At 54.2% G+C, this 13,088-nt stretch overlaps 2 protein-coding genes across 2 annotated transcripts; both read left to right on the top strand.

Moving 5' to 3' along the window:
* Nucleotides 1–3,535: 3,535 nt before the first annotated feature.
* V2A60_001149 (uncharacterized protein) lies at nucleotides 3,536–9,253 on the top strand (the record flags this gene model as incomplete). The annotated part of the gene is made up of 4 exons (XM_083252513.1): nucleotides 3,536–3,580; nucleotides 3,699–6,731; nucleotides 7,119–7,245; nucleotides 7,344–9,253. 4 exons carry the CDS (start codon nucleotides 3,536–3,538, stop codon nucleotides 9,251–9,253), a joined length of 5,115 nt encoding a protein of 1,704 aa, XP_083108639.1.
* Nucleotides 9,254–10,426: 1,173 nt separating this feature from the next.
* V2A60_001148 (uncharacterized protein) lies at nucleotides 10,427–13,079 on the top strand (the record flags this gene model as incomplete). Its single annotated transcript, XM_083252512.1, has 2 exons — nucleotides 10,427–10,634; nucleotides 10,711–13,079. The coding sequence occupies 2 exons, from the start codon at nucleotides 10,427–10,429 to the stop codon at nucleotides 13,077–13,079; spliced, it is 2,577 nt and encodes an 858-aa protein (XP_083108638.1).
* Between the last annotated feature and the right edge of the window lie 9 nt (nucleotides 13,080–13,088).

Genomic DNA, 13,088 nt, shown 5'->3' with positions numbered 1-13,088 from the left:
GGAGCTGGCTCAACCGACGCAGCAGTCAATACGGAGCTTATCAGAGGGGGGGGGGGGGAATGTGGTCCCCCGCCAAGGCTATCAAGATGACAAAAGTTGTCGAGCAGAATGATGGCTACTTGAATTTTACATTTTCCGACGAATCGAACCCGAAAGCTTCCGCCATGGCACTGCAGACGGATGCTGATAAAATTGACAAGAGCGCCCCGCGCCGAAGCGAAGGACTTTCGTCTCTATGCCGCCTGTCGATAGCAAACCGACTCGACGCTGAATCGCTGCGTTCATTTAGAAGGACCTGCGGTCTATACGTCCATCACCGGCCTTACATCCCCGCTATCGCTGCTGCTCACACTGCTGTTGGATGCTAGCAACACTGATATGCGGTGCGGCTATGCAACGGCCCGCATCATTTCAAGTTGGCAAACTGGGCAGCGATGCATAGCTGGCGCTCCGTCCAGCTGCATGCGCAAATTCTCATGATGGGCTCGGTGGTGGCTCAAGCTTAAATGCCATAGCCGTCGGACACAGGCAAGCAGGCCAGGTCTTCGCGGGGCCCCCCACCAAACTGGCGGACATGCCTCCCTGTTCGAGACCAATTGGCAAGGTATCTATTCGCTGACGCGTGTGCGCCTTAAAGTGGCGCTGACTCTGGTGATTTGACAGTGAAATTGCCATTGCAAGTGTTTCGGGTTTCCACTTGGACAGGTCCGAAATTGAGAGTTGCCCATCATGACTCTGCAAATGTACGTCAACTGCAAGAAAATAAATGCCCCTTGCCTTGCCCTAAAGGATAAGGGTAAGTTGGTATGCCGTCCTGCGGCGGTGCCGAGCCGAGCTGATACACAACGGATCGCCATAAAAAAAAAGAATAGCGCATGGAAAGTTTGAGTATGCAAAGTTTCGCTGTCCAATCTTCGCGAGCATGTCTCATTTGTTTGATACAGCTGGGTCTGAGGGGGAACAAGCCGCTTTTTACTTAGAGAGCCTTCCCAATCGGGCTTCACCAGACCGCGTAAAGTACCTATGTAACTAGTAATAAGGGTTGTGCGGGCCTGCAATGGCATCGCATGAGCCGAAAACAGATGCCAACCAAGTGATCTGTATTCCGTCCTCCGTATTCGGTTGCCTAGACCCCTGATGAAGACCGACGTGCTGACAGACTGGCCTGTCCTACTCAGGTGCTTGAGATGTTTAGCCGCAGTCGCTTAGGCGAGGGGTTCACAAAGGATGTGCTGGCACACGATAAACATCCCCTATTCCGGAGGAGGGAGGGTAATGCATCATCGTGTTTTAAAGAAAGCCATGCTGGCCCTTCCCTGCGTATCTGCGCATAAAATGTCCCTGGCAGCCTTCTCCTTCGTGCAGCAACACCAGCCAACCATCTACCAGTATACCGGTCTGTCCCGATGAGTGGCTACCTAGTACAGTCTTCACAGAGCTCAGCTAATACGGCAGATGGCTCGCTACAAGAGGAAGAGAGCGTCTGGCCTGCATTTCGCCTTTGGACGACATCCACTCACAACTCAGTTGATGGCCCCCCCTCCCTCTCACGAAACGGGTCTGGTGACGGCATGGTCAGTCAGTCAGTCTGTGTGGTTGCCCAACTGGCTCCACCCCCAGCCATCCATCTCACTTTTTTCTTCGCTGGCGCCTGAAGATGACTGGTGGAAGGGGAGAGACGTTTTCATTTTATTTTTAAAATCCTGCGTTCTTAGTATTTAATAACTATTATGCAGTCGTCGAATAACCAAAGTGGCGGTCAGATGCGAAGAGACCATGTAGATAATTCGTGCAGCGTGCCCATTCCCGTCCACCTTGGATAGTACTCCGTACTTACCTGCACCATCCGCCCTCCCACACCCCTACTGTTAAACACCACCGCACTCTACGCGACAACGGTCCCCTTGCGCAGATGACGCGCAAGGTTGCTGCTACTTCTGCTGCAAGTCAGCTGTTCTAGGGGCCTATTGGTAGATCCATACTAGACGGCAAGGTGACGGCTCACCAACGGAAACACAGCTTGCGGTGTTGGATCCGTGTGCGCGTGATTGTACCAAAAAGTAAGCCTCGGAGCCTCTGGCCGTATCTCAGCGTCACTCGCGTGTCACGCTACCCCGGAAAGACCTCGTGCGACGGCTCTTCGTCCCAAAGGCAACAACGAAGGTGGTCATTCTTGGATGGCGAATGGACTTTGGCAGAGCACCTTCTCCGCTGGACCTTGACCTCTTCCTCTCCTCTTCTCCTTGAAAGGGGTTGATTCTGCTCTCCCTCGTGTTCTGTGCCGACTGGATTCCTCTTTGTCCCGCGACGGGTTTTCAGGGAGGACACAGCGAACATCGATTGGCCCCCAGCGACTGAGCCTTCCAAAACATTGCATCGTGTGCCCGGCGATATTCCACTTAAACAAGACACTGCAGAGACAGTCTTGCTTTGTAGTAGGTACGGACACCCTTTGGATAACTCGGTACGACTTGCGATCCACGCGACACGCAGGCTCGTCAGAACCAACCACGCCACACAGCAATAGAACGGACAGCAAATACAACATCAAGAAGGCCAGTATTGATCGAGCCAAACCAAGCCAAATCCACAGCGTTCCCTGGACTCGACTCCTCTTCCAGGCCAGGTCTAACTTACTAGTGTCCCGCACCCGCTCCGCCATCCCCCGGTGGCTGGGAGGCCCCAAGGCCCTTAAACAAAGCTGCGACAGCCTAACCAAACCAATCCTAATAAACTACCCCCTCAAAAAGCTATTTGGTATCTTATCCAGGTCGGGTGAAATCCCAAAGAACAGAAAAAAAAAAGTCCAGGAAAACAGAGTGTCCCACATCTACCCGGCCCGCCCTCCACTCGTTATTCACTCTCCACCGCCAGATTGGGAGGCATAGAGAGCTCTCCTCGTCTTTCAAAGCGCAAAAAGTCGCCTCACATATTCGTCGCGCGGCGTTCTTTGTGCAATCGCACCACCTGTCAGACCCGTGGCCTTCTGGATTGCGTGAACCAACTGCGCATATTGTTGCCTTGCTCTTGTGTTCTTGATCCTGTTACACGAACACTGGTGTCCCCATTTTCCCCAGCGGCTTTGTTTTGTTTGATTTGCGGCACTTGACGAACGAAACGGCCTCTATATCTCCTCAGCGACTCTTAATCCGACTTCGACGGACACTGACGATAGTTCATGACGACACGACGGTTATTTCTGGCAAGATACTCCCTCGGCTTGACAATACGGCGCTCGACTCGACTCGTCTCACTTCCCCCTCGAACTCGCTACATCCTATCGACCCCGCGACTCCTGCGATTCCCATCTCGCCCCGATAGCTTCCATGATTTTGACGCTGGCCTGCCATCATACGAGCCCCGATTTGCAAAATGGCTGCGGCTGCTGTGTTAGCTTTGCCCGAAAGCCCGAGAGGAAGCGTATTCGCTTGCTCTCCGACCCAGACCTATCCGACGACTGGTTGGGATGAAAGATCCCTGCGCCGGCAACTGCATCTGATTTCTAGTGCTTGGATAACCAACAGGAATTCGAACCATGTATGCATATCCCTGTCTCTTACACGAGCTCGAGCTGCGGACAGTTGGCGCCGCCAAACTCAGTTGCTTGCCTTGTCGCTAGTCGTGGCGCTAATTGAACTGCTTGCCATGAATCTGCGGCCTCAAAGCTCATATCTCTTACTAACCACAATCGCTTCCAGAACACGTTATACGCCGGCGCATCTAAAGAGAAGCATCTAATTCTTCCTGATCTTTCTCCTTGCTGGCATCGCAGGTTACGACATCTCTGCGAGGAAAAAGAAACGGAACTAGCTGCGGGAGCTTCAGCTTGCCGTGACGAGCCCTCCTCCACATACGCTGCCCGACAGCAACCTCCCACACCGGATCTCGGTTCATTCCCGCAGTCTTCAGATGCCCCTCTGCAGAAGCGCAACTCTCCCGACGACCTGTTCGCCGATCCATCCAGGCCCACCACTGCGATCGACTTCGAATATCTGGATAACGTCATCCAAGCCGGAAAGAAGAAGAAGAAAGGTGGTGGAAATAACAACAATAACAACAGCAACACCTTCAATTGGGGTGAAGAGGGTAAGAAAGAGGATGATCCCACCAACGGCGACAACAGCGGCGCCAACGGCGGCGAAGCTGGCGGCGAAGCTGGCGGCGAAGCTGGCGCTGGCGCTGGCGGCGACGATGGCAACAAAGACAAAGACAACAAAGATGACAAAGCCGACGGTGGCGACGGCAACGGCGACCCTGCTGATGACTGGGCCGACGCCACCAGCGCAAAGACCAAGAAGAAGAAAAAGAAGGGTTCTGAAGCCGAAGCAGACGCTGCCCCCAAGATTGCAGATGCCGACTTTGGTGGCGATGCCTTTCACGAGATCAAGCTCGGCGATGATGGCGGGAAACTCGACGTAGATTTCGGCGCGTCCGATACGAAGGATACATTCGGCTCTTGGGGTACCAAATGGAACACTGGCGGCAGCGCCTGGGGTTGGTCCGGGGCCAATGGAGCTGCCTCTGAGCCAAAGAAAGACGAGATCGACACAAATCCATGGGGTACCACCAAGAATTCGAAAAAGAAAGCGGGCACCTCGTTCTCCTTTGGTTCTTTGGATGAAGCGGAAGAAGGGAAATCTGCCGACGCGCCTGCAACAAAGGATGAAGAAGACTCTGTTTTCATTGCCGTCGGTAAAAAGGACAAGAAGAAGAAGACAGCCAGTGCTTGGGGAATGAGCCCTGTCGAGGAGACAAAAGACCCCAAGGCCAAGGAACCTGATGCCGATATTTGGGGCTGGAGTGCGACTACGACTAAGAAGAAGGGCCAGAAGGATGAGTCGGAACCGGACACTGCGCCTGCCGCCGGCGACTGGATGACGCCAGCTGGCAAAAAGGACAAGAAGAAAAACGGTGTCGTCGAAGTCGTCGAACCAGACCCGAAAGAAGAGATTCAGCCAGATCCCAAGGCATCGAAGAAGGAAGACGATGGCTGGGATACTTGGGGCTTGAGCAAGAAAGACAAGAAGAAAAAGAAGAATGCTTTGGACGATACAATGGCCTCAGACCCGACTCCTACAACCGCTGCAGAACCTGCGCCCGTTGATGACTTTTGGGGTGTTGCAGCCAAGAACAAGAAGAAGACGAAAGACGCCGAACCGGATCCGGGACCGGAACCCGTAAACGAGCCTTCGCCCGAGCCCGAACCAGCGAAGAAGGAAGATGACCCTTGGGGCTTTGCTACATCTAGTAAAAAGGACAAGAAGAAGAAGAAGAAGGCTGCCCTATTCGACGACCCAGAGCCAACACCACCCCCTCCTGCCGAAGATACCAAGAAAGTAGACGACGACGGTGGATTTTGGGATAGCCTCGGCGGCAAAGATGATAAGAAGGAGCTCGAATCCGAATCCGCACCTGCACAGAAAGAGGAGAAAGTTGAAGAGAACGACTTCTGGACCAGTATGACCACTAGCAAGAAAGATAAGAAAAAGAAGAAGAAGGGCGCCGACCCAGAGCCGGAATCGGAGCCTGTGCCAGTTGAGGGTAAGAAAGACGATGATGACCCTTGGGGCAATTCGAGTGCTCCCAAAAAGGACAAGGAACAAAATAAAATCCCTGATGATCCACCAAAAGAAGAGTCCAAGGGTGACGAAACAAAGGAAGATGACCTCTGGGGCGGCTGGGGTGGCGCGACTAGCAAAAAGGACAAGAAGAAGAAGAAGGGCGATTTGATTGACCTCGGTGAACAAGACAAGAAGTCCGATACGAAGGACGACGACGACTTTTTCAGTTCCTTTGGAACCGGCAAAAAGGAGAAGACGAAATCGACCGATGGAACTCTGGAGCCACCCACTGAAGGAGCCGAGGACGACGCCTGGGGTACCATTTCCAAGAAGGACAAGAAGAAGAAGGATAAGTCCAACGATCTACTCGATGCTACTGGTAAGACAGATGAACCTCCAAACGTGCAGGAGGTGACTACGGTCAATGGGATCATGGACGATGACACCTTGGCCTGGACGTCGACGTCCAAGAAGGGAAAATCAAAAGCCAAAAAGGGCCTCATGACTGACTCGCCTCCTCCTGTGCCCAACCCCCCAAGTGTGGACTTTACTGAGCCTAAGGATGAACAAGCAGAAGCCGACTCGAAATCGAAACCCAAGGACGAACCGAAACTAAGCGCGAAGGAACTGAAGAAGCTCGAGAAGGAAAAGAAGAAGGCCGAAAAGGAAAAGGCCGAACAGGAAGCCCGCGAAGCTGAGGAAGCCGCTAAGGAAGCCGCCAAGGAAGCCGAAGAACAAGCCGTCCGCGAAGCTGAGGAAGCCGCAGCCAAGGAAGCCGAGGAAGCACAGGAAAAGCTACGTCTGGAAGAAGAAGAGAAGGCACAGATTCTGGAAGAGGAGAAGGAACTCGAAGCATTAAAAGCGAAGAAAAATAAGAAGGGCAAGCTTTTGAAGAAGGAGTTGGAAAAGTTTAACACTCTTACAGCAAAAGCTGCGATGCGCGCCGAAGCTCAGGCAGCCAAAGATGCTGAGGAACAGGCTGCTAAGGAGGCCGAAGAACTAGCTGCAAAAGAAGCAGAAGAGCTAGCTGCCAAAGAAGCTGAGGAGTTAGCTGCCAAAGAGGCCGAGGAGCTAGCTGCCAAAGAGGCTGAGGAGCAAGCAGCCCGCGAAGCTGAAGAGCAAGCCGCGCGCGAGGCTGAGGAAGAAGCTGCTGCTAAAAAAGCCAAGAAGGCTGCTAAAGCTAAGGAGAAGGAGAAAGAAAAGGAAAGGGAAAGAGAACGCGAGAGAGAGAGAGAGGAGGCTGAGAAGCGAGAGAAGGAGGAGAGGAAGAGAGAGAAGGAAGAGAAGAAGAAGGAGAAAGAGCGCAAGGAAGAGGAGGAGAGAGAGAAAGAGAGAGAAAGAGAAGAGCAAGAAAAGAAGGAAAAGGAGGATAGAAAGAGAGAAAAGGAGGAAAAGAAGAAAGAAAAGGAAAGAGAAAAGGAGAGAGAAAAGGAGAGAGAAAGGGAAAAGGAAGAAGCAGAGAAGAGAGAGAATGAGGAAAAGGAGCGGGAGAAGGAGGAGAAAAAGAAGGAAAAGGAAAAGGAAAAGAAGAAGAAATCCAAGAGTGCTGATCCCGAGACTCAACAACTTTCCGAAGAACTCAAGCCTGATGAGATTGAGGAGCTTCTCTCCTCGCCCAAGGACAAGTCAACGACTGACGCATTTGACTTTTGGGGGGTGTCCTCATCGAAAAAGTCCAAAAAAGGTTGGTTTAGCGCTCTGCAACACCCCTGTCTACCCCAGATTGCCCCAAACACGCGATCCTTGTTGACTACGAAATTACACGTGCTGACTCATCCATAGTTCTGGAAGATGCTACTGAAGACACCGACGCGACACCCCTTTCCAAGGGAAATGAGGCCTCTTCAATGAAGCGCAAGCCTGTCGGGGGCAAAATCGCCGACAAACTCAAGTCTTTCGAGGCTGCCAAAGAGGAAGAAGCGATCTTGGTGCCTCCACCCCCGCCGTCTCCGCCAAAAGACGAGGAAAGGAAGGACAAGAAGAAGAAGTCCAAGGCTGTTGAAGTTGTTGAGCCTGCCGTCTCTTTCTCTAGGAAGAGTCGCAAGGAATCTGGTCTCCCTGGAAGCTTCCCCATCGACGATGAGGATTTGGATTTTGTTACTGCTGACATGAGCCCCAAGGACAAGAAAAAGAGCAAGAAGAGCAAAGCCAAAACTTATGAAGACGCCCCCCCTCCTCCGCCGCCTGTCCCTGACGCACCGTTGACACCGCCGCCTGAAAGGTCTTCCAAGAAAGACCGCCCCAAGATCAACCGTGACGGCTCGTCGTCTTGGGGCGCATGGGGTACTTCGAGCTCTCGTAAAGACGAGCGGAAGGAAGAGCGTACAAGAGAGGAGCGCAAAGAAGAACGAAGATCAAAATCTAAGACTGAAAAATCGTCGAAGCGATCTGCTGACAAGTCTTCTTCAAAAGGCTCAGGGTCAGACAAGGGCGAAGAAAAGCCCTCGAAAAAACCTCCAAGGTCGCGTAGCTCCGCTGCCGTGAGCACGCCCCCCATCTCCCGGTCGATGTCTACACGCGACAGAAAGACTAGCAGCAGCCACTCGCGCCGCCACTCCTTGGGGGCGCACGGCCTTGCCTCGCCGCCGCCCGAGGAGATGCCGGATAAAGCGGCCAAAATCCTCGGTCTAGGGAAGTCTTCGAGCAAGAAACGGCAGAACCGCGCTGACCCTGATATTACCATGAGCGGCGCTCTGGATGGTGATGCAGCGAGGGCAGAACGCCGTCGTAGTAGAAAGCTGCAGGATGAGGACATCGTCATGGTAGATGCTGGTGGCCCCTCAGAGACGCCCCTGAAGCGTGGTGCTTCTACTGCCAAGAAGTCTGGCTTTTCAGGTCTCTTCAGTGGTCTGATGTCCAAGGGCAAAGGCGAAGTTACCGACGACGGTGAACCTATGGAGACTGACCGCGACAACCGTCGTAAGAGCAGGCGGGACACTGCTAGCGATGGCTCCAAGGATGGCGCGCGTCGCGATAAAACGCGCCGCCCTGACGACGACGCCAAGATGGATGACAAGGAGGCACGCCGGGCCGAGCGTCGTTCACGCAGGCGTGAAGAGGAAGATCGCCGCGAAGTCGAGGACCGTGAAGCTCGCAGAATAGAACGCCGTCGCCAGCGCAAGGAGAAAGAAGTTGCGGCAATGGCGGCCGAGAAGGAAAACCAAGACACCGAGCGCGATGTGAAAAAGGAACGGCACAGGTCGCGCCAGGGCGACGGTGTCGAGGATGACGCAGAGCGCCGACGGCGTCGTGAAGCTCGTCGCGAAGCTCGCGCGGCTGCCGAAGACGGCGGCAAGCGCAAGAGCAGCCGCCGCCGGAGCGAAGATGAGCAGGTCTATCCGCACAAGGACCGTCGCCGCGACAAAGATAGGAATGGCACGACCTGGCCACATTCGGGCACATCGTCTTGGGTGAAAGAACACTCTGATGCGCCCCCGCCGCCAGATGGTGGTGATGGGGACGATGACCAGGCCCGGCGTGACCGACGCGCTCGGCGTCGCGCCAGGCCGGCCGGTGAGGCTACCGCGGACGAAGCCGACGACGAGCGACGCCGCCGCAGAAAGGAAGAGCGACAGCGAGATCGTCGCGTGCCTCCCTCGGATGCGAGTGAAGACCGCCAGACAAGCCGTCGCAACTCGGCGTTCATCGAGCCTCCTGTGCGGACGAGCTGGTGGAGGAAGATTACTGGGTAATTGCCAACTAATTTTGGCCTCTGTTTTTTCTTTGATGCCGTTTGCTGTTATATAAATTGTATTGTGTTTGATTGATACCATATGGAGAGATAAATATGTGTGGAAATTAAAAATCAGCGATGGTATATACCCGCTCTAAATGGAACCATTCTCCTTGGATAGTTGCTTCTGAATGGGGGATTTGAGACGGGATAATTTGTGCAAGGGTACAATAGCTACGCAGCGACTCTGTATACCTTTATAGCAGCAATGGCCATGGACAATGCGACGCTGTGGTAGTTCCTGATTTGGCTCCAGGTAACATGGCTCCGGGCTGCAGATTCTCTCTGATAGCCTTCCGTTGCATTAGCGCACTTATAGGAGCCGCATCATTTCAAAATATTGAGCCGTCGTTCCCGTGGTCGTTGAGGACTCGACGGTTACAAATTATTTTGCTGATGTGTGAGCGATATAATATTTAGCGGAGGCCTGGAGTATGATTTCCGAAGGCTGCATATTTATCAAGCGGTGCATATACGAGCCGCATACCAGACGGTACCTGGAACGGACGCCTGGAACACCCCCTGTTTGCGCCAAATTTGTCTTTGATTTAGGGAAAAACGAATGGAACTGGAGACGGATCGCGATTGTAATAGACCATTTCGCCTGTTACGGGAGGAAATAGTACATAGATACTATAAACATGAAACATACCAATTTCTTCAATGGAATAACCTTCGGCACGCCGGGTAAGACCGCTTGGACCGTAAACGGTTTTGTGGCGCCGCTGGCTTAAACAGGCCCCCAAGGACCCAGTTGCGGTCACCTCAGCTTTAAGGCTTGCGCGCCATCCCGCATCAACCCACCACCGTAGCTTTTTCTGCGACACACGTTGTCACTTTGTATACTGCGAAGCGGGCATACGCGGCTTTCTCGACAGACACTCTCCGTATTCTTGCTTTGTCTCATCTATCTTGGGCATTGTAATGCTCTCTCGATAGCGCTAGGGAGATTGCCAGGGACTGTGGGAAGAAGGGGCTAGGTCTGTCGAGGAGGGGATGGCTTACCGTAGCCACGACGACGAGGACGACACTGCTTTTCAGCAAGACGACACAAACGAGAGAGCAGTCTAGAAAAGAGAGAAAGTGAAGGCGACAGAAACAAACACTGCACTCCGAGACTCGCACAGCCGCCATGGCCGCGCCAAACAAATCGACGTCGAGATGGGGCTCATTTCTGTCGCAAGCCGTTGCGGGCGTAGAGTCGCGGCTCGACAATATTCTGTCCGAAGAGGATGGCGGGAACAATGCACCGGCGACACAACAGCAGCCTAAGCCTCAATCGCAGATGCAAGCGCAGACGCCGGCCAGTGCTGTGCCCGCGGCGACCAAGGCCACCCCAAGTAAGGCACATTCTCCCAGCGAGAGGCCAATATCGGAAACGCGCCATGGCTGTGACTAATTCGACCCAAATATCAGGCGCTTCACGTTCCTCGTCGAATAATCGAACCAACGATAGGTTACAAGCTAGGCTAGCCAAGGCCATGGCCGGCAAGGCAGCGCAAGGCGGCGGCTCTCCACGTAGCTCCGTCGACAATGCGAGCCGGCCGTCTATAGAACGAAAAACTACAGACTCGAACGGTGCGGGAAAAGAAGATGCCACGGCTTCAGATTCCCCAGTCATCGAAACAGAAAAGGAGGCGGTAGCATCGACATCGACAGACGAGATCAAGCCAATCGAGGGGGCCGAACCCATATCTGAGACAACTACCGAGGAAGAACCGCCCAGGGAAAGTAAAAATACTGAATCTATTGCAATAGAAGACCTACGAACGGAGGCAGTAGTGGAACCTGCCACCGAGGTCCGTCACGAGAATGAATCTACAAGCCGGGAAGTTACAGAAGAGGAAGCCACATTCTCGCTCAAGGAGATTGAACAATTGAAAACTAGTCATCAGCAAGAGGTTCAAGAATACGTTGAACGAATTGATTCTCTTGAGTCTAAGCTGCAATACCTGGCCAAGTCGGCGGCTGAATCTGCTCAAAAGGCGGCTAATGCCGCTCCTGCTGGTAGCATGGAAAGCAAGCTTGCCGGCAAGGACGAAAAGATTGCCCTGCTAATGGAGGAGGGTCAAAGGCTTGTAACTGGAGAACAGAAGTACAGAACGATAATAAAGAGGCTACGGCAGCAACTTGCCGACTCGGAGAAGCAGAATGAAGAACTCAAAAAGGCTCAAGAGAAAGCTGCTACTGAGGCTGACGCTTTGCGCACGCGGCTCAATAACAGCGAAGAGCAGGACAAACGTCAAGAAGAAATGCGCAAGGCAACCGCCGGTCTGCAAAGAGAGATTGACAGCTTAAAGAAGGAAAAGACAACACGAGATGAGACAGTCCGCAAGCTCGAGCGCGAAATCAGAATCAAGGCCGAAGAGGCCAGCAAGGTTCCAGCTCTCAGCAAGAACCTTGCTGCCGAGCGGGAGAAGCTCAAGACGCAGGAAGAAAGCTACACGGCCTTGCGCGTCGGAAAGGAGATCCTGGAGGAAAAGGCCAAGCAGGATGGCATCGAGTGGAGCGAAAAGCTGGACCGCGCAGTCGAACGTGGGCGCAAGGCGGAGAATGAGCTGCGAGTCGAGATCAAGGCATTGGAGGCGAAGCTCGAAGTCATGCGCACGCAGGCCGAAGAGGCGACATCCGGCTCTGGCGGCGAGGCGCAAGTCAAGCTACTCCGCCAGATTGAGACTTTGCAATCGCAGTATGCGTCTGCCAGTAGCAACTGGCAATCGATGGAGTCGTCGTTGCTAGCTAAGCTGTCAAGCCTCGAAAAAGAAAGAGACGAGGCACAGAAGCGCGAGTCCGAAATGCGAAAGAAGGCGCGTGACTCAACGACACGAGCTAGAATGCTCGACGAAGAGCTGCAAGACGTTCAACCTGCGCTGACCAAGACGCGAGAGCAGCTTGAAAAGGTCCGCGATCAACTAGCTGCGCTCAAGACATCGGCAAAGACCACCGAAGAGGCCCTTGACCAAGCACGCTCTGATCTTGAAAGAGAGCAGCGCTCCAAGAGCCGCGAGCTTGCCGCGCCGCAGCCCGAGTGGACAGAAACTGCCATTCGCGTAGACAAGATAGACAGCCGGCCAGAGTCGCCTGTTCCCGGCAGCATTACCCGAACATTCAGCACCGAACTGGCCAGCCTAGGCGGTCTGCCACTCCCCCACCGTCAGCGCATGACACCTCTGTCAGGCAGCATCCCGGACACGAATCCTCGCTCGCGCTCACGACAACCGTCGGCGCAGCCACCCTTCCGACTGGGCTCGGTGAGCCCCAACCCCAGTGCGCCGCCAACCCCCTTCTCACCCTTCCCTCATTCCAGCGAGCTGGGCAGCAACCACCCGCTCTCCCCGCCCGCTGTCGAGGAAGATGCGGACAATGGGGGTCTGCTGGCTGTTGACGACGTCCCCCTGTCCTCCCCACGCCAGCCGGCCGCGGACATGATTTCCATGTCCACTGTCGCCGCAGGCCCCTCTGTCCAGCTCGTCGAGCGCATGAGCGCAGCGATTCGCCGGCTCGAGGCCGAAAAGGTGGCCGCCAAAGAGGAGATGACGCGCGTGTGTAACCAGCGTGACGAGGCCCGCACCGATATGGTTGGCCTGATGAAGGAGCTGGAGGACGCCAAGACGGCGGCAGCGCGCGTGCCAGAGCTGCAGGAGCAGGTGGACAACCTCGACGCGCGCTACCAAACGACATTGGAGATGTTGGGTGAGAAGAGCGAGCTGGTGGAGGAGCTGCGCGCAGATGTGCAGGACGTCAAAGCCATGTACCGCGAGCTTGTCGAGCAGACGATGAAGTAAAATTGCCAT

The sequence above is a fragment of the Cordyceps javanica genome, chromosome 1, assembly GCF_051103115.1.
Source record: "Cordyceps javanica chromosome 1, complete sequence".
NCBI lineage: Eukaryota > Fungi > Ascomycota > Sordariomycetes > Hypocreales > Cordycipitaceae > Cordyceps > Cordyceps javanica.
The sequence above is the reverse complement of the archived record's forward strand: the minus strand, read 5'-3'. Positions and strand labels throughout refer to the sequence as shown.